The following is a 22500-nucleotide window of genomic DNA, read 5'->3' as shown; positions in this document are numbered from 1 at the left end:
TTTATGAGATGCTGGTGATAATAATGTGATTTTAGTTGTTGAAGACAACTCCACATCAGTGATGATGGGAAGACATTTTTTTTATTCATTGTTATTAAACATTAATTGAGCTGGTTCCTTCATCATTACGGCAGTTTTCTCTGAGATAAATACAAATGGCACTATATGCCTTCTCAACTAATATAATCTTGACAAATGTAGAGGGTGCCACATAAACATATAAAAGATAATAGATATGTAATATTATACTCATTATATATGTGAGGTTCACTGCAGTAATAATTTTATTTCAGTATTACATTGTATTAATGTTATAAATTCTTTTAGAATGTAAATATCAGTTCTAGTTCAGCGGTAACTTTGGGAATGTGGCACGGTGCCAGTCAGAGATGAAATCACTATAGGCAGTCCACAGATCAAGTCAGACAAATTCAATGACATTCTTGGGTCAGAGGCTGTTTTTTGGTCAGTCTTTATTTTAAATATGTCAAAGAAAAATCTATGACCTTTGAAGAATACTGCCCCAGATTTTTTTCTTCTTTTCTTTGATAGCATGACTCATGGAAAGAGATAATTAGTTTTATGATATGTATCATGTGATGAAATAAAATGGTACTTATGAGTTGTCCCCAATATTTCAACTTTACCTTTCAGATAAAGAAATCACCCCCACCACTATCCTTACATGGCCAGTTACTTTGGCGGGAGTTCTACTATACTGCTGCGACCAACAACCCTAAATTTGACCACATGGAAGGGAACCCAATATGTGTACAAATACCTTGGGATAAGAATCCAGAAGCACTTGCCAAATGGGCAAATGTAAGTATTTTTTTATATGCAAGAGGAATCATGACATCAAATATACTGTTACACTCTTTCACTTCTATCCTTTTTGAGTGTACAAAAAGTGTAGACATTAGAAGTAGTATTACATCCCCTACCTGCAGTTTTTTATTTGAATTGATATATAGTTCATCATATTTTGTTTTGTTATATCTCTGCTCTAAATTTATCAATACTCAACACTAAGCCTCTTTTTTAAAGTAAAATTGTCAAAGATTTTCCTGGTCTCTGTTTTCAATTCATCAGCTTTAATTATAATCTTAGGGTCAGACTGGTTATCCATGGGTAGACGCCATCATGACCCAATTGCGGACAGAAGGATGGATCCACAATGTAGCAAGGCATGCTGTTGCATGTTTCCTGACGCGGGGGGACTTGTGGGTGTCATGGGAAGAGGGCATGAAGGTAAGTTTGATATGATTATTGTTATTGTTACTGAATGAGATACATGAAATGTTGACCTTTACCATACTTCTTGAAAAAAAATATATGTATTTATATATTTCATAAATATGAATAATTAATGATTTCAGGTGTTTGATGAACTCTTGCTGGATGCAGATTGGTCAGTCAATGCTGGTTCATGGATGTGGTTGTCCTGTTCATCCTTCTTCCAGCAGTTCTTCCATTGTTACTGTCCTGTTCGGTATGGCAGGAAGGCAGATCCCAATGGGGACTTTATTCGGTAAGCTTGTGTGGTTAAGATTCTGGATATGGTAGCTTTGGATCAATGTAAAAATGGGGATTTTGTCAAGAGAATTGTGGTACAGGGTTTTTAACAACCTGAAACTAATCTTTTTCTCTAACCGTCAGTTTTCCTATTTCTGTTCTCAGTCGAGTGTTAATTTCAAGCCCTGATTTATCTGATTCCTCAGTCTTCTGTATCTTTTTTATCTTTCATATATTTTCAGGGATCTCAGTTTCCCATCTGTCTGACATTATATATTTATCCCCTTTTCTTTGGGGAGGGGGCATTCCCTTCCCCATCCACTTTCAATTCTTTCTCCTTATTCCTCTTCTCTCACAATTCTTCATGTCAAAATAGCCTTCTATATTTTCTCTTCCAATCCTTTTCAGAACCTACCTGCCTGTGCTTAAGAACTTCCCCACCAAGTACATCCATGAACCCTGGACTGCGCCCGAGTCAGTACAGAGAGCTGCGAAGTGCATCATTAGCAGAGATTACCCCATGCCAATGGTGGATCACATTAAGCAGAGCCAGAATAATATTGAGCGAATGAAGCAGGTCTACCAGCAGCTGGTTCATTATAGAGGAACAAGTGAGTGGTGTAAAGAGAAATTTACTGTTATTAACATTATTGTTATTATCTTTAGTATTTATTGCAATAAATATTCAATTTTTTATCCAAAGAGTGACCTTTTTTATTTTTATATACTGTTTTATGTGTAATTATCTTGCTTTATAAGATGGGTCAAATAAATTGACATTAACAGTGTGGATTTTTACTTTTAAAGTTTGATTTTAATGAGGTTGGAATTAGGATAAGTTTACTTTTTATATATCTTGGGAGTCTTTTTTGTGAGTTAAGAAGTTTGCTAAGAATTTCATTTGAGCACAAAAGCTACATATATATTAGATATACACAATCAGTAGTATTCCATTGTTACTGCAATTAATCTGCCTTGAGAAAACCTCATATACATACAAACTTCAAGTAACCAAACACCAGATGTGTAAAAATCTGTTCGCCTCCTGTTTGCATACTGACTTTGTCTTTACTACTTGAAATGATTGAATTATTATTATTATTATTATTATTTATTTATTTTTATTTTTTTTTCCCCCCTTATAGTACATCCAGCCATCAAGTCCCCCAAAGTGGATCACTATCCTCCACCACCCCCTGACTATGAGAAGCCACGCAGCAACAAGAATGGCAAGAGTGACATTCAGCGCGACTCCAACTATAGAGTACAGGTGCAGGCCTGACTCACACCGGCCTCGGACGACCATGAGAGTTGAGGAGGTTTCTTCCTCTCTCTCTCTCTCTCTCCTGGTCGGCTCGAGTGGTTATTCAACTGAAGGGAATGTGGAACCCCTCCTACCCCCTTATACTCCCCCTTTCCATTTGATGTCTGTACACCTGGTAGAAGTCATTCCAGGAAATTTTGATGACTTGACACGTGGAGTTGTCAATTGTGAGGGGAGGATGTCGGGATTTGAGGTGTTACTGTATCCATTAGTTGGTAAAAAAAAAAATTATTTAAAAGATGTCACAAAGTGGATCTGGTTAGGACTCATTATGATGACCCAAGATTTTATGGGAAATTTTAAGCTTTTATTAGTCATGAATATTATTATTATTGTTGTTAATTATTATTAATGACAAATATTGTTGGTTTTAGTATATATGTTGTTTTTTCATGGTTATTATTATTGTGGATATTACTACTATCTCTGCTCCCATTATGATTATTATTATCATATTTTCTTTTTATGATCATCATTATTATTATTATTATACTGTTTGATAGTATAATGTAGTATCCTTCATTTAATATTGTAAAACAATATGTGAGCCTGCTAATGTGATTGCCTTCTTATAATACCTTACTATCTCTAGAAGTTTGAGAAATAGAAAAAAAAGTAATTTTAATTATGTGAATATGTATGAAATAATAAATATGTTATATCAGCAGGCAGATGACATACTGAGCTGACAAATGTCAAATGTACAGTTACTGATAATTTCAGAACACAGTGATTGCTGATGATGTAACATCCTTGCATTAGTCGACAATTGTTAAAGCTGTGTGAGAGATTACACCCTGATTTTATTGAAATGAAACGCTTAGACGAAAGAGAGAATACAGAGTATCTCTGTATTATATGTATTGACATTACTGATGATAGATGTGGAAGCATGTTTCTCATTATTTAAATCCTATATTAATAATTAGAAAAAGTAAGTAAAGCTAAATATATTTTATATGTGCAACTCTAGTTTTGGTTTTTATTTATTACAATTATCACAATTATTTTCTACTTCTTTCCCTCCTCTCCCCACCCATCCCATCCCCTGAAAATTTTGTACATATCAGAATCTTATAAATTTGCTTTTGTTACTCTGAAATGAAATATGTACAAAGATTGATTACCATGTTACTGTATTTGTAGATAAGTTGACTAGGGGAACCATTACCAAGTATGTGTATGGAATACAGTATATATACACAACTAGATTGTATGTCTTGTGCACTGGTGTGTGTGCGCATGTGAGACTGTCCCTACCAGTGGACAGTGAGAGGTCGATGACTGTCTGTAGCACATTTATTCATAAATCAACAATTATTTTAGAATATGGATCCTGGGAACAAAGAGAAAATTAAATATTGTAGTTACAGAAGGAAGTTTTGAGACTGAATAAACCAATGTTTTATAATGTGAAGCAATGCGCAGTTTCTCTGTAAACCCTTTATGACAGATGTCATTGAGAACAAAATAACTGCTTTTATCTGATCACACTAAATACATAAAAAACTTTATTTAAACAATTGTTTTTACAACAAAATTGGCTTTTGTTTTCTTCATGTGTTTCTTTATTTTAATGTTGCCAAACATTTTTATAGCAATAGTAGTAGCAGTTATAGTATTAATTTTAGTAGTAGAAGTAATGATATTAGAGTAACAGCAGTAGTTGGTCAGAAGTGGTAATAACATTATTAGTATTTCTGATACTAAAACTAGTATTCCTTTTACTACATATGCTGCAGTCTCTGCTATTGTCATCTATTACTGTTACATATATCTAATACTGCTTACTGCACTTGCTATTACTATGGTGGAAAAGGCTTCCCAAAACTGAGGACAAGATTTGGGTATTGGATATTACAACTGCTATTTGCAATGTCATTCATCATTATTCTTTTCTCCAGATATATACCTTATTCTCGTATTTTGTTTTTAATCTTTATGTCTCTTTCTACGACCTCAGCCACTTGACATTGCATTGTATTTGTACCAAAGAAGTGATGCACTGTAATAGGCATAAGGCAGGGAAAGCACATTTATATTAATTTTACCATAGTTAAACAGTGAAGGAAAATTTGAGAAGAAGAGTGGAAGAAAAATTACCATAAGATGGTGGCTAATAAGTATATATTCTGTTTTTCTTTTTATTGTTGAGGATGTACAACTGAATTTTTGCCCATTTATTACCTGCAGTTACTTTGCTGTTTACTGAATTTCATGGTTTCAAGGTCTGCAAAGTCAAAAATAATTCATGTAAACTGGATTTCACTTTAGAGTTTGTGTGTATATATAGGGTTTTACTACCCAATATCTTATATTCCATATCATGTTCTAAATAATGTCTTTGCATTTTTTTAAAAGCTGGTATCGTATTTCACTGTTCACTAGCCAGCAGCAGAATAACAGACCTCATAGAAGAACTGGATAGAGAGTAACGAATCAAGTCATTGATGGCAATAATAATATCAAAGTCCTGTAAAAGTAATGTTCTATTGTTGCTATAGTTTTCTGATAAGCATAGTTTAATATGAAATTCATACTCTTAGATGCTATAGATACACTAAACAATATTACACTGAACATCATATTTTTCCAGTGGCATTGGGTTAAAAACAAAATTATCATCTTACTGCTCATCCCTTTACATATAATAGATGTACCTACATGCAACATTATGGATATGGTATGGTGCAGGCACTTAGAGTATACATGTACACCAAAACACACTTTCAGTGAAGTAGGGGTTAATAACATGGCAAAACTGCAGATCATTCAGATTTGGAAAATTCAGTATGCCACCTAGTTCACCAATTAATTATTCAGATAGCATTTTTGCTAGTCAAAACAAATTATCATCTCCTGATAGTGTTGTCATATTGTTTACTTGACCATATGACAAATTACAAGGGCTTCTCCAGTTACTTTTTCTTATTTTCTCATTGTAGGCTACAAGTTTTGACACCTCTGCTTTAGAGGCTAATATAACAATAGTGTAAACCTCCAGTAAAACATCAGTTAATTCACAGAGATGTGCTTTCCAGGGAGTTTTCCTATTTTTACTTATGATTAAAATGTAAATTTTGTCATCTTGATAATTGGTTCAGTTTACGTATAGCTTTATGGAAAAAGTCTTTAGATTTTATACAAGAAAAGATGCCTGTGTTCCTCCTCTAGATTTTATACAAGAAAAGATTCCTGTGTTCCTCCTACTTGTGTCTCTGGTTAGGTAGTGTATGTATTTTTATGAACAGCATTGGGATATGTCAAACTGTATAATAATGCAGTTTCAGAAAATAATTTTTTATTATCATATATTTGAATTATATAGCATTGTGATTGTCCTTATGGAAATATACCTCTATTCAAATAGACTTGCTAGACTCCAGTTCAGTAGTGCAGTTGTATCTATGTAATCTGTCAACCAGCTACAACTATACTCTTGTCATCAAATGCTGAGTGGCTGGAAAGACCAATCACTCTCAGCAGTAATAATTTTCAGTATTTAAATCTTGGAATAAATTTGCATCTTGGACCAGTTTGAACTTCACTCCTGTAGGATTTCTGGTTAGCTGATGTACATATCTCAGAACTTATACTCCATTTTTCTACAAAACAGACCCTGCCCATCATTCCAGAAGATAGGTAGCTTATGACCAGCGAAGTAAAGTAACGTAATACTCTCATTTGTACATTTTCAGTAAGACCCTTTTTTAGCATGTATAGTATAACGTTTGTGTGAGAATAGTTATTGCATCACATTTCATGCCTGGTATTACAGAATGATTTTTTTTTTTTCTTTTTCTTTTCAACAAAGCATTAAGTCCTGCTCAAAATATTCCATTTGTTTTAAATTGTGCAAACATCATGATTATCTTGCTCTTTCTCTCATCAACCGTGAAAACTACTCCAAGAGTTCTTTTATTTTCTATTTTAACATAGTTATATAATTCTCTTTGTGAGGTAACCAGATGATGGTAAAATTTATACTCCTTTATGTTGTTCTCATGATGTGAAATTCCAGTCATTATGATTATAAAGTTATTTTTATAGAAATGATTTTTTTTAATTATTATTATTAAAGAAAAGTATAATATTTTGATATTTACATTAAATGTTAAGTACACAGTCTGAATTATTGTATCAGTGCAAAGATTATTAATGAGTTGGTAAATGGATTTTGTGTATTTAATAATTTTCAGATTCTGCAATAGCTATACTACAGTCCCATCATCCTCTGTTTATATTAACTTTGTACATAATACAAATGTCAATAAAATGGTTTATTCTGGCTATAAATTTTTTAATTAACCCATTGCCAACGGGCACGTCACGTACGTCCATGCCACGCCCACTGTGAGTTTACTTGTTTAATTGTTTTACACAATGATGGCTACACTTATACAAAGTTACCAGTGAGCCAGTTATGAGTACTGCCAGTCTCACCCGTTTACCCTTTTCTTTGATTTATGAAAATATTTTACACTATCTTATTTTGCTGTTACTAATGTTTATAACTTTATAGTAATTATAATGTTTATAATAAAAATAACACCATCGATATTCATAGTACTAGTAAAAAATACGTTTTTCCCGCCAATTCAAGGAAAGGTGAAATCAGCAATAAGCAGATGGTTAATGGTTAATGGTTAAAAGCAAAATAAATGTGCTAGACATCTAAGGTCATGTAGCACTATAGTAAATGGTAGTGAAGGGTGGTTGAGTTAGTGATTAGTTGTCAAAGCTGGGCAAAGGAATTGACGAGTAAATGGGTTAAGGTTGGGTAAGGTAATGTATAGGGGTTAGATCAAGTGAAGGATGTATATGCATTTGAGGAATGAAAACAGGTTGTCAAAGCAGAAAGTGAGAAGTTGTGGGAGGGATCACGAAAAATTGGTCCCATTTGGCTGGGCTAAATAGATTATTTAAGAATTTTGTAGAGATGGGGGTAGTAGAAGGACGGGGGCATGTGGAAGAGGGAGGTAGTGTTATGGGGAGGTGGACAATAAGGTTGTAAGGTAGTAATAAGGGAGGATGGGGTAGTTGATGAAGAAGGTTGTGGGGGTATAGTTGTTGAAGTTGAGCATGTTGGGAGTAGAAATATCTCCTGGGGTGTTGATTAGGGTGGATACTGTACTAGTCGGCATTGAGGAGGGGGTATTAGTTGTAGTGTTCAGAGCCATGGTCAAAGGAGAGCCTGGGGTCAGGGAATCGGGCGAGTTTGAATTGGTGGAGCTATTTGATGAAGAGGCAAGCCTCATTGCCTCTAATAATGATATGGTTAATGGTTAATGGTTAATGGTTATTCATTGTTGGCCATGATAAGCCTGGAGTATGTTGGGGAGAGAAACGGTCCACCCCTCAGGGTCGCTTGAGGGGTAAGGGCTAGACAACTAAAGCAGGGGAATACCATGCCCATGGCTCCCTCAGGCCATTCAGGACTGGCACAAAGTCAGCCTTTCATCCTTTCAGCACGGCTCTCACACCTTAGGAAGTGGATAGTAGAAGGGGTTGGTGAAGGGACAGAAAGGAAAAAGTAGGAGGGGGAAAAAAAGACCATGCAAAATTTGTAGAGTCGAGGGCCGAGTCCCAAGGTTGGGGAGTTCCCCAGCACTGGGTCCCAGCATTGGGTCCCAGTCTCCGCCTCCTAAGCCCCCCACGACAACAAAGGGCAAGGGATTGGGGGGGAGCAATCAGCAGAGCCATCTATGTACAGAGACATTTCACAAAAATATAGAAAATGAACATTGCATTCTCTCAATTTTTTATTCATTTTCCCCAGCGGCAGTGGGTTAAGCATTTTGCTCCCATAAATATTCCCCCAATCCCATACCTGTCATGGGGGGCATAGGATATGGGGACTGAGGCCCATCAGCTCAGCCAGTTTCGCATGGTCTTTTTATTTCTCCCTCTCTTTTCCAACCCTTTCTTCTGTCCACTTCTTATGGTGTAAGAACTGTGCTGAAAGGATTTGGTTAATCTCTAACCCTTATGGGGACCTAGAGGAGTAGAACATTTCTCTTGCCCACATATTTAAGGCTCACCATGGCCAATAATGAAGATTTTCTACCCTCTGAGGTTTGCTCCTTCATAAACTAGCATATCTAAATTTGACTTCTTTGGTTTACCTCTGCCTCTCCCTTGATGACGACTCCAACCACTGCTACTACCCTCTCCTTTATCCTTGCCGTTCTCTAGATCCATCCTGAATCATCCACGTAAGCCATTACTATACCTTCAGAAGACATCACTTCTTTCCCAACTTCCCCACTTCATTTCTTCCTCCTACACAGTCATCCTTTTGTTATCCGCTGTTCTACTTTACTCAGCGCCACTTCTTTCTCCGAAAGTGAGACCTAGTTTGAATCTGAGAACTGCTACCTCAGATTTGAGCTTGTAGGCAGGGTAACTCCTATAAAATACATTATAGCAATTGGCACACTGCATGACTGAGCAAAGCAATTTGAAAGGTCATGACTAGGTATAGAAAAAGCAGCAGTGAAGCAAGTGTTGGCTGGGTGGTCAAAACACCAACATTTCTGACATTGACGGGGAAGGGGTCGATATGGTCAGACAGGTTAGGACTGCTACTGCATCATAGTTGACAAGGCATGCAAGCAAGTTGTTTTCACAGTCTGACCTAGTCCTAGGTGTAGATAGGACAATCAGTTGGAGAGATGGAAACAGTTCCGGTACAAGTATTAAGGGAGGAGTGAGATTGGGCAGGCATAGGGTTGCCAGTGAGGTCAGCCAGGGTAGATAATGCACGAGCTTGAGACTAGCATGAAACTGTTACAAGGTATGAATAATTGGAATGACTATGAAAGGAAACTTTGCCTATTTGAATTTTGGAGATATTGATATTGTCAGAGTATGGGGCTGTAGGGGGAATCAGAGGTGGAAGCAGTTGGACGAGGGCGAGAGGAAGATGGGGTGGTATGGAGGGAGGTAGTACTGTTAGGAGGTGGACAATAAGGATGATGAGTAGTAATAAGGGAGATGAAGATTGTGTATTAGGAGGAGGATGTTGAGAGAGAGGAAGGGGTGTATTCTGAAGGTTGAGTAATGACCTGGGTGGATGACTAGGAATGGATAGAGTTGACAGCAAACACTGAGAAAGGGGTATAGTATCAGTGGTTGGAGCCATGGTCAAAGGAGAGGCAGGGGTCAGGAAACCAATGAAATCATATTTAGATAGGCTAGTTGCTGAAGGGAGCAAGGCTTAATGACCTTAGTAAGGGTAAAAAAATCTTTATTATTGGCCATGGTAATCCTGAAATAAATAGGGAGAAACAGTCTACCACTCAGGGCCCCAATGATAGGTAAGAGCTCGCCAATTAACCAAGGGAATACCGTGCCCATGGCTCTCGGAGGCCATTCATGACTGACGCAAAGCCAGTCTTTCATCCTTTCATCACAGCTCTCACACCTTAGAAAGTTGACATAAGGAGGAGATGAAGAAGAGAAGGAAAGGGGCAGAAGAAAAGACTGAAAATCCACTACTCCCTTTCTCACTCTTAAATTATTTTGCCATTATAAATCCAGATACTCAAGTCTCTACCACTTCCCCAGTGCCTACCCCTCCTTCTCACTTTACCTGTTGCATCAGGTAATCTAAAAGTTCCACCCCATCTACCACATTCTCTCCTATAATTTTAATGAAAATAAAACTGCAGCACAGCTATAAAGTCACAGGTTTATAGTATCAACAACTGTAGGATTTAAAATTACCAAGAAGCCAAACAACAGGATCTTTATTGTATATAATGAATACAGTTTCTAAACAATATGTATCCAGTGTACACTCTGTTGAATATCTATTCACTGTTTAATATGGATACTGATGTCATACTGTTTAAGCATTGAAATCCCCATGATCCTCATATTCACATGCCTCTGAATCATTCGCTCTAAATTGTTGGTGAAAAAGATAAGGGACACAAAATGAGACCAATTTAAATTTAGATTGAGGAAGAGATATAAATGGAGATAACATTAAAGATAAGAATAAGGATAAACACAAAATGAGAAGCCCAAATAAAATTTACCCTTCTTTAGTTTAAACCAAGAAAATGTCTAGTATAATGCCTAGTTAACACCAGAAAGAGTGGAACAGTTCCAGTGTTTATATCACAAAGTAGTAATCATTTAAATTTACTAACATAAGATATTGTTTAAGTTCAGAGGCATATCAGTTTTGAAAAAATGCATATCCTACATCCACAAGTTTATAGATAAGAGGAATGTACAACCATAAAAATAACATTAATATTCTTTCCTATATACTTTCATTATATAAATTAATATAGTTATCTAACCAAGTATTGCAGTTTTCATGACTCATTATGAGATTTACATGACTACTTTCCTATGATAACTGCACTCCAAAAACATCACGAGTAACAATAGCAATAAACTACATTATGGGTGTTCCTATTAAATTTTTTACACTGTATATACAAGGAGAACTTGTACCATATTGTTCTTGACAATCACAAGACATCATAGTCTCAGGCCAAGGTTAATCCTATTTTATAAATAATAATAATAATAATAATAATAATAGTAGTAATAATAATAATAATAATAATAATAATAATAATAAAAAGAAAAAAAATTAAGCAGGTACTTTACTATGGTATTACAAAAAACAGAAGACAGAAAAGAAAATGCACAATTCACCAAATTTCTACAGTCATATCTATAAAATAAGGTATGAAACGGGTAAACAAACCCTCACTCTTCAGTTCTGTCAATAAATGACAAATTTTCTTCACATTAACCCTTTTGTCAAAGTTCTAATTTCTGAAAAATAAGCTCATTTTGCTTAACAGACGTACTGTAAGCACTTCTAAAATATTGAAAATGTATTCGTGAACTTCAGAACATACAAAACAGTCCAAGCCATGCGCGAGACAACCACACACACCCTGTTACGTTGTACCATCACGTGTCATCATGATTGGGAGGCGGTCTGACGTCACTGTTTCGCTTGATACACTCAACCAGCCAGTCAATTCCTTCATCCACTCCAGCTCTGGAAAATGTGCAAAAGATATGGTTTGATATCTAAAGGATATATATGAATTATTATGTATAGTACTCTGACTCAATACAGATATCATGAAGTATGAGTTTACTAACTTGCTTCTACTACAAGTACATGTATAATATCAGAAACTTTCAATTTGGAGAAAAAAATATTCAGAATAACTTTCAGTCATTCCATGGGCTCTAGTGCAAAATATAACCTGAAAAATAATTGGTGTATTGTAACCAAAATAAAAAAAATTACTTGTGTATTATTACATTAGTCTTTGATGGCAAATATGATTCTAATCTTATAATCTGCTTATGTGTTACTGTCCTGAATCCAACATTTTTGTGCCAGAGTCATTGGCATGTGCTATAATCATTGCACTCTATGGCTCATTTACTACATTTACTTTTTTAATTCAAATCATTGAAGACTTAACAGATTTCACATGATTAATGCTTAAGATATATCAATAAGTGCCAAATGATGAAAGATCCCTTATCATCTAGTAGACACATAATTGCATCCATCCAACGTTGAAACAAAAATGTTTTCTTCGAAGTAATAACTCATGTATTTTTGCTCATCTTTCCCAATTCCTTCCAATTTTAACTTGTGCAAATGCTTTCCTCTCACTTTGTCATATTGAGATGTTCAGTGACTCACTCTAATCTACTGAAGTATATGCAATGAGGAAGGTGCTCAGGATGCATTTGGTTTACAAACTGCCTCAAAAGTTGTCATTTCATATATTTGATCAATATACCAGAAAGAGCAAAAAAAGGAAATGCAGTACAATCCCCACCACTTCTATATTCACCACTAAGTGAATATAGAATGTGTAAATCACAAGTTTTAACTCTTTGTAAATGAAACAGATACCAAAACAAGTCAGGGATGGTTTCAAGAGCCAACTTCACTTGCAGTTCACTTGTTGGCAGTGTTAAGTGGTGAACTTGAAAGTAAAGACAATATTGCATCTCTGTCATAACTAAAGGTCATATTTTAAACAACTAATCGGATCTCTGAGCCCTATTTTTTTCTAAGCTACTCACCCTGTTAAGGCAGACACAGGCATCACCATACAGTCTCTGCGACCAATAAGGTCAGCGGACTGGTTGAAGATTGGCTTTACTTCTCGTACTCCCATGCACTCAGGAATGTCTTGTTTGTTGGCCAGGACGAGAAGGGGAACGCCTGTCATGTTCTCACTCGAGATCATTTTGTCTAAAATGAAATATAAGTCTAATAAGTTTTTCAGTAGGGAGACTTCACCCTGTAAATTTCTGAACATAATGCATTCAGTTGCCCTTATTCAGTTGATAAACTATTAACTTTGACAAGATATCAACCTCTACAGCATTCAACTTTAATATGTCTTGATTAAGTACTCTTTCCATTAGTAATAACAATAATATTATAATTATCATTATTGCTAATAAAAGTAATAAAAGTAAGAATATAAAAGCCTCATAGGGCCTCATACTCTTGAGCTTTTATCCCCAACTTTCAAATCATTGTTCCTTTTCATACCTAAAAGAATATAATCAAGTTAGATTTCCAGCTTAGGAATCGATTCTCTTCAAAATACAAAATATACATGTACAAATTACTCAAGCAGTCTAATTCAAATGTTAAAATTCCAGTATATATAAATACATAACTTTTACATACATATCTTAAATGAGTTGCTTAATTTTTAAATAATTAAGACTAAAGTATTTTTCAGTGGTTAACAGTATCAGTTCATCAGGTCATCCAAATGGTTTGTAAAAGGGTTATTAACCCCTACAATCTGAATGACATGGCCAGCATGTCATGAAAAAAATTTGGCTAGAAGGGTGAGTGACATAAACAAGCCGTCATGAGAAAATCTGGCTATGGGCCGGGGTGACGCCAACTTGCCGTCGTGGGCATTATAGCTGAAGGCTGAAGGACATTATATCCTCAGTGCCACAACTTTGGTCTAACCATATTATGTGAATTATCTATTATCATCATTATTATTCATACTAAAGTATTTTTGGGTTACTTTGTAAGTATATATATATATATATATATATATATATATATATATATATATATATATATATATATATATATACACACAAATACCTGTGATATAGGATAAGCATCTGATTGTGGCATTACAAAAATTACAAACACAGATTTTCATATAACGTGTCTTAAATACACAGATAAACTAGTATGTTAACTGGTAAATTTTCATTGTGAGTTTTGCAGAAAATCATTGTGAGATGAACTCATCTTCTCATTGTGTTCCCCATAAAATTATCATTAACACTTTAATTTGTAAACAAATAAAAAATTTGCCTGATATATATTTTGGTTATTAATGGCCTGTAGTAATTTTAGGGTTTAATTGCAGATTTTTATTTATCTATTTAAGGACTGGAAATACAAAGTATATATCACTCTTTGCCCTGTGCAAATTAAGAATAATGTACTGAAACAAGACAAAATTTAGCTAAATGTGCTCTGATGATGCATATATTAGACAATGAATAAGATATTCTGATAGACAAGCACTTTTCATTCATTAACCCTACATGCTGGGATGGCATGGCATACATTGCATGTCATTAATTTGTAGAAAGATCTTTTAATTTTTTATTGCTATCCCTATTTTTTAACATTATAATGTCCATATTAATAATAATGATATCAGTATTAACAGTATCAGAAGAAAGAAAAATTCAAGGAGTGGGGATATCTCCTTGGTGGCTAAGCCCTTGTGGATCCATTTATGTTCAACATAATTCACAAAAAAACTACTGCATACAAGGGGTGAAGCTGTCCATTTTCTTTCACTTCCAAATGTAAATATAAGAATATCCAATACAGGTTGAACCCCACTGGTTTCAGATTTACCATCTGAGATACTTTGATGGCTCAAGACATTAAATCTGGCAATTAACAGTGTGCACGAACAATGCTTTGAGACTGCAATCAATTTATGGTTCACATCTAATGCAGAGGACTTACAGAGGATGGTTCTGATATGTTGTATCATCTCGAATTATTGTTATTTTACTCCTACACTTACCTACTAATAGACTAGCAAATAATGCCAGAGATGGTAGAGCAGTGATGTGTACACAAATGACAGTAGACATGTTATAAAAGGTATTATAAATTAAAATAAAAATAATTTCATGTTCTGAGTTTGCTATACCAGTGAGGTTTAACTTGTACAACTTTTTTTACTACCAAAATTTCAGGAGGACTCACCAAATGCTGCTTTGGATTCATCCATTCTCTCTCGATCAGCTGAATCCACCATGTAAATAACAGCATGACATTCTGCATAATACTGAAATTAAAGAGAGAAAATTCTTGGCACACACACACAAAAAAAAAAAAAAAAAAAAAAAAAAATCCATTCCTAATTGTTCTTTCCTGATAAAATCACTAATATTTTTTTCTTTATATCTTTATGTTTCTTGACATATCTTTTTTATACCTTCCTGGTCATTTTACATATAATTTGAATGACCATAGTAATGATACTTAAAATGGGGCTGTTGTTGTCAGCTCAAATATTCCAACTATGATGCAGCAATAAATACAATTATGTTGTTAAGTGTGTTTCATTGGTACAACACAAATGAAGATATTCTCTTGAATTTAATGTCATTTTTGATACTGCCATAGCAGGGAAGAATGTACAATGTTCACAAAAGAAAGATTCTATCTTGGTAATATGAAACCAACATATGACTCTTCCCGATAATATACATTTCATAAATATTCATTCACCGTGACAAGTTTACCATTATAACACCTGTCAGTGTTTAGAAGCAGTTATAAAAAGTTTTCTAATATGCAAATTGTGTAGAATATCCACTGTCACAAAGGAAAATGATATAAAATAACAAGCAAAGCTTTGCCTACAATGGCATACTCTGTAATACAAATTCACCAACCTTTTCCCACAATGGCTGCAACTCTTCCTGTCCACCAAGATCCCAGAAGCTGAGTTTGATTCCTGCGTATGTTATTCCCCCGACATTTTGCCCAACTGTCGTTGTTATCTTACTTGGGTTTAGCCCTTTGTACCCTCTGGTGAATTTTGTTTTTGCTGCCTCCAAGTATGTCTGTAATGTAAAACCATGACTTTATCTAGACGGTTATGGAAATACCATGATTAACTGAGATGTGACAATTATAGGAAAGAATGTAAGAAATTTTCTGATTCCCGTAGTTTTTATAAACAAAGGATTATTTGATTATCTTTACAACTCAATCACTTTCCTGTACAGCCTTTGAGATACTGATCCCCTCATACACGTACTCTTTAAAAAATCTATTTCTATCGCAGGTTAACTGAGTGAAGTTTGCCAGGGCTTCTGAATTATAATAATTGATTAAACAATCAACCATGATTTTATAGAATCATTAATAACCAAGAACAGTATTCTTCAAAGAAATTAGGTTTCTTATTTTTCACACTCACCGTTTTGCCAGCATTATCTAGTCCAAGAATTAGGACGAAGAACTCATCTTTCTTGAAGAGGTATTTATACAGTCCATAAAAAAGGGTGAACATTCTGTCACTGGTTCTAGGTGCCTTCTCACTGCTACCTAAAAAAAAGAGAGAAAAAATGCACCTAGCACTTGAATAGTACTCCAAAAGCTGCATTTTACTTCATCACATTTATATTTACTACAATATAGGACAAATAACGTTCTTATAACATGTATTTCTGAGAATAAATTGTAAATACAAGGGATACAGGTATCTTGATACTGAACCTCATATTTATACATACAGGAAAGTACTATGTTCCTGTTATCACAACAACAACAGTGTGTATATATGTGTGGGTGATGTCACACATGAATCCCTAAATAATGATAATCCATGTTTTACAGTCACTCAGAGCTTGGATTAAAGGATGGCTCCTGACTTATACAAAAACTTTACTTAAAATTTACTTGCTGTTAGTCAGATATAACAATATTCAAACAGTCTACATTTTATTTATTTCTTTTTTTCCCCCAAGAAGTAAAGAGGGTTCTGAAAACATGCAATTCTTATGCACTGTTCTATCAGTCTGTACATTTCTAAATGTGATATTACTCCTGCTTAACCTTTTAGTAGAAAAAGGACTCCCTGAGTGTCTCATAAGCCACTGTTTTGCTGGAAGGTGAAGGCACATTACTATTACCATGATTAAGGAGGCAAGTGGGGGTGGCTGCCTCACTCTAGAAATTCTAACTCATAGGTTTTAAATGTTAAAAAAATTAAAAGTTAAATGATACATTTATTTGGCACACTGGAATAGGAATTAATAGCTACACATGTGTTCTGAGCATTTGAAGTGCATGGCCACCAAAAATTTCCTGAAAGCTAAGCCTTCAAACCCCATTCTCTTTATCTGCCTCATGAAGTGCATGAACACTTGGCCTTTTTCACATTAGATGTTTATGATCCCGTAGATTCACATAAATACTCACTTTATAAGTAATATTTTGAATCATCAATCCTGCACACATGGCTCCCCCTCCCCCCCTATCATACATATCATACTTATTCATTTGGTGTCCATCCGATGAAAAACAAGGAATGCTTTATATTCGGGCCCATTCTTAAGAGCAAATAAATAAACGATAATAAAGTGGGTAGATGCCAGATAATGAGTGCCCTATAGATCCTATAGGTTGCCACCTCCCACTAGGAATAGAAGTGCCTGGGGTCCTAATCACTCACGGCACCAACAAAAAGAAAGAGTTGTAGGCTATCTCATAATAAAATGGAGTCTGCTCAAAGAAAACAGTATAATACCATCTTGATACAGCATAACAAATGACAAATATCAACCATAGAAAATGACAAAAGAGAGAAAAAAAGAACAAAAAAACACTTATGCAGAAAATAACATTGCAAAGGGAAGGTATGGCATCGTGATACTGGACACAAATGTTTTGTGTCGGATGGGCCTACAAGCCACACAACTGGGACAGTCATCATTTAAGTAAGCCTAATGCTCGGATTCTGGTCTCTGAGCAGGCCACAAGGCACCTAAATCCAACAGGTTAATAACATTAGTGTAATCATAATGTCAATAATAGTAATAACAACATCGACATTGATAATTTATGAAATAACTTTTTTTCCCTAAAATCTCAAGAAAAGGGAAAATCAGATGAGGTCACGTAGTCCTGCTGATGGATTCCATAGTGTATGAGCACTTGTAGAGCAACCTATGTGCAAACAAAATTCACAAAACAATATTATGAGTAGATCAGTATAAATATCTGGCAGCAATGTGTCAAGAAGCACTTTCTTTGTCAATGAACAGAAACATAATGAGAGTAAAAACTACTGGAATATTCAGCAAAAACAATACGAACAGAAACAAAAATGGAAAGAAACGGAGAGAGAGAAAACGGTAAGTAAGACTCCCCATGTTATGCCTTTCTACCTCCACATAGCTATCCACTCCATTAGAGTTGAGCGTAAGAGATTAAACTTGTAGGATGAAAACAAAGAAAACCTAGTGAAGTACCAGAGCATTCATAAATGTGATGCTGAAGAAAATTATGAGCCGTAGAAAAAAAAAATCTCATGCTCTAACCCGATAAACATTAACCTCTAAAAGCTTCCCACAATGAAATAACCTTTGTTCCTCGAACCACAGACATTACGTGTTGCTGGATTAGTAAGCAAGCACTTATCTAGCTCTAAAATATTGTTGAATGATTCTCTAATTACAACTAGCATTTATGATGAGTTTCTTGCCAAGTTATACTATGCTACGAGTTATTTCATCCTTCCAAACAAAAACTTCAAGCCACGTAATTCCTAACTTCCCAACCTGAGCTTACAAAGTTATCCCAACCAAACCGGCTTTTTATCAGCTTAAGCTACATCCTCAAGAGTTCTTTCATTACTATACAACAAGTCACGATAATCTCAGAGAGGTGGATAGTCTACCAAATAAACGAAAATAACCTTTGGAGACATTCAAAGTTGCTTTCCACGTCAACACATATGTCAACAAACTCTGGCCAGCTGATTGAGAGGCGTTCGGCTAAGGTGAATCCGGCTTCTTTTGGAGTTCATTGTGATTCTGTTATTTTATATTCGTAACGGCTCTCCTGGTAGATGTTTTCTCTAGTGGAAAGTAAGTTTATAAATTTGTACTTTTGTTAATCATTAGTTTTTATCCTCAATTTGATACGATTTGTTCGTTTTTTATTTCCAAACCTTGATTACGTTCGTGTAGTGAAATCCTGAACTCGATCTTTTAGGAATTATTTTTGAGATTTTATTTATTTTATTTTTTCTAGTAGTTTTGCTAATAGGTGCCCTTCACATCAGTTTTGTCAGCTTAAACGAAATCTGTGAATCATTCTATTTGATCTGCATTTTCATAACATATTTCTCGTGGCATTTTCTACTCTTACAATTGATATCATTAACACTATTTTTGCTCATTGTCACCTTTAAAAATGTTGATTTTTTTTATCAGACTAATTCATACTGGTAATCTTAATCTTAGTTTGTCGCTCTACAAATTCTTTTCGGGATAGCTTTATTTTTCAACTATTCATGTGTGTGTATGTACATGTAAATATCTATGCATGTGTATATATATATATATATATATATATATATATATATATATATATATATATATATATATATATACACACACACACACACACACATACACACACACACACACACACACACACACACACACACACACACACACACACACACACACACACACACACACACACACACACAGACATATATATATATATATATATATATATATATATATATATATATGTATATATATATTTATATAAACATATATATATAAACATGTATATATACATATATATATATGTATATATATAAACATATATATAAATACACATATATATATATAAACATATATACATATATATATATTCATGAATATATATATGTGTGTGTATGTGTGTGTGTGTGTGTGTGTGTGTGTGTGTGTGTGTGTGTGTGTGTGTGTGTGTGTGTGTGTGTGTGTGTGTGTGTGTGTGTGTGTGTGTGTGTGTGTATGTGTGTGTGTGTGTGTGTGTGTGTGTGTGTGTGTGTATGTGTGTGTGTGTGTGTGTGTGTGTGTGTGTGTGTGTGTGTGTGTGTGTGTGTGTATGTGTGTGTGTGTGTAAGCATACATAAATACAAATAAATACATACATACATATATACATAGATATATATATATATATATATATATACATATACACACACATACATATTCACAGATAGATAGATATCATGATTGCCTATTAAGTTTTTTTTATTTCTGTCCAGGAGGATGATAAAAAAAAAAAAAAAATCGCTCTATCTTTATCGGCGATTTTAATGCTCATCACTAAGAATGACTGAATTCATTTTCTCGACCTGCGATCTCTGTCCCTGTTTCTCTGGTGTTGAGGGTTGTGAGCAGTTAGTTTGAAGCAAAACTCGGACATCCTATTTTTTGTTGACAGATGTTAAAATTATAACTGAACTCCAGACAGTTGCCCCTATCTTTCTTTATTTCACATAAAAAGGTCAACAGCAAACCACTGAAGTACATATATGCTGGTATGATTTTTAATTACAAGTAAAACATTGTGGAAGCTACAAATAAAATGGAGAAAGTACCTGACTATTTTGCAACTGATATATTTTACATACCATTCTGTGGAAAGTTTAAATGTATTTCTCAGATTCTGTTAAAATATTTTTTCCTTATTATACATTGTTCTTTATATGAAAAGTGGAAAGTGCGTAAGATTATGCATCTTATACGTGTCCAAATCATGACAACTGGGTAATTCAAATGATCAAGAACATTGACTTGACTTAATTACTGAATTATATCGACATATCAAGATACACAACATTTCTTTGATTTTTTTTGAGCCTGTGAGGTTATATCATAGAGGTACAGAACTATTTTGAAGACATTCATCCCACCGAAGTCAATACCACATCATATGACTCGGACACGTTGGAAATTCTTACCTTGTCGTTCCTGCAATCGCCATGATTAATTTCAAATCTTACCCATCTGACACTGCGGGAAATATATCGGGAACATATCGCGCTCTGACTGGCTGGCCGGAGTGTATCAAAATGTTTGCCTTCAACTTAATACAAAATGAAAAGGTGTTTCAACAGGTTACAAGTTAATGTACGAGTAAAGGGCAAACGTTAGGGGTTTCGGAAATGTTACAAAAAAAACATTATATATATATATATATATATATATATATATATATATATATATATATATATATAATGAACGTTTGCTGGCCAAATGTCTTTCTGTTTGAGAATATTCCTACTAGTGGCACGTTCTGGTTTTAGAAAGGTTTTAGTGCAGATTTTGATACAGTTTATCACAAGGATTTAAGTTTATACAATTTGTTGGCATTGTTGTCAATATAAAGAAGCGTGTTAATGTTTATGTTAAAGTTATACTGTTATGTTTTTTGTTTCTTTCGGGAATTTCTCAAGGTATTGCTCTTGGCTCTTTGCTATAATGTTCAAGTGTGATACGTGGTCTGGGATCACTAATAAAATGTTGGCATCAAGCCCCATTTTCTCCACAGAAATATATTTTTTTCCTTATAGCCTCACAGGAGAGCTGCATAAAATACAAATTTGGTTCACACTGTGGAGTATGAATCTGAATAATAGTAAAACTGAGAAACTGCTAATGGTGAGGCGCTGCTGACCTGATTTTGTTCTTCTTCTGAACACCCTAAGCTGTTTGTTTATTTAGCTTAAACTGACTTTGTTAATCATATCAAGCTCTTGGGTTTTAACTTACTTTTAACTCAAAACTTACCTCGCATATTCTCAACAACATTAGGGATTCCCCGCACGTCCAAGATTTTTTATGAGAACGAAGTTGTTCGAAACTGCTTCTTTTCTCTTATTCTTCCTCATTTTGGGTACTTGTTTTTTTTAGACGTCTGTTGCTGATTTTCATGTATAGATGTTTGACCGTTCTTTTAACTTATTTTGTCTGATTTGCATTTTGGACAAGGGATATCGAAGGGAAGTTAATGCTCTTTCAGTGTTATTTAAAACTGTCATCGAAGCTTCACGTCCTCTATTTAATTGTTTTACCAAAATATGACCATCGCTAGGTGTGGGAAATTTTAAACATTAGTGTGCCTAAAGAATAATGTATGCTTGTTTTGTTGCAAATTCTAAATAATTAAATTTATTCATATGTACTAAAAGATAATTAAGTGAAGCCATTAACAACTCACAGTTTCAAAAGATTTATCCTTTGAAAGAAACATGTGTTTTGGTCTTCTCTCTCCATATTTCAGTTAAATTTAGTGACATTTTTTGTCCTTGAATTTGGTATGTATAATTATATTTTTCGAATAATGAAGAGTGGTGGAACGGTTTCTACTATATCATATGGTTCATGTGTCAGGAATTCCTTGGATATTGATGTAGGAAGAGTGGAAATTTGCATAGATGAGAGTAAAGGTAGCCATGCCATTCCAATGCGAATCAACATTTGGAGATCGCGGATTCATGTCTGGCGGCCCTCGAATGGAATTGTTCAGGTGTTGTGGAGAGGTGAATGTAACAGTG

At 34.6% G+C, this 22500-nt stretch overlaps 2 protein-coding genes across 5 annotated transcripts in view; one reads left to right on the top strand and one right to left on the bottom strand.

Annotated features, from left to right (window-relative positions):
• The window catches only part of LOC125040551 (cryptochrome-1-like), a 48714-nt gene extending 41583 nt beyond the window's left edge, over positions 1-7131 (top strand). The window contains exons 6-10 of the mRNA XM_047635146.1: positions 655-822; positions 1111-1251; positions 1380-1531; positions 1924-2126; positions 2661-7131. Coding sequence (XP_047491102.1) covers positions 655-822; positions 1111-1251; positions 1380-1531; positions 1924-2126; positions 2661-2797 — 801 coding nt within the window. The 3' untranslated portion in view covers positions 2798-7131. The remainder of the gene's footprint in view (positions 1-654; positions 823-1110; positions 1252-1379; positions 1532-1923; positions 2127-2660) is intronic.
• Positions 7132-10571: 3440 nt separating this feature from the next.
• LOC125040814 (ADP-ribosylation factor-related protein 1-like) overlaps positions 10572-22500 on the bottom strand; it is a 48170-nt gene continuing 36241 nt past the window's right edge. Inside the window, exons 1-6 of one of the 4 annotated variants that reach the window (XM_047635551.1) lie at positions 18853-18964; positions 16351-16478; positions 15821-15991; positions 15126-15207; positions 12929-13100; positions 10572-11873 (exon numbers count right to left, since the gene is read on the bottom strand). In XM_047635551.1, the coding sequence (XP_047491507.1) occupies positions 11783-11873; positions 12929-13100; positions 15126-15207; positions 15821-15991; positions 16351-16443 (609 nt within the window). In that variant the 5' untranslated portion in view covers positions 16444-16478; positions 18853-18964 and the 3' untranslated portion in view covers positions 10572-11782. Of the gene's footprint in view, positions 11874-12928; positions 13101-15125; positions 15208-15820; positions 15992-16350; positions 16479-18834; positions 18965-22500 lie in introns of those variants that run through there. The other 3 variants (XM_047635552.1, XM_047635550.1, XM_047635554.1) reach the window with 3 other exon arrangements.

Source organism: Penaeus chinensis, chromosome 29 (genome assembly GCF_019202785.1).
Source record: "Penaeus chinensis breed Huanghai No. 1 chromosome 29, ASM1920278v2, whole genome shotgun sequence".
In the NCBI taxonomy this organism is placed as follows: Eukaryota; Metazoa; Arthropoda; class Malacostraca; order Decapoda; family Penaeidae; genus Penaeus; species Penaeus chinensis.
This window is presented reverse-complemented; position numbering and strand designations above follow the sequence as displayed.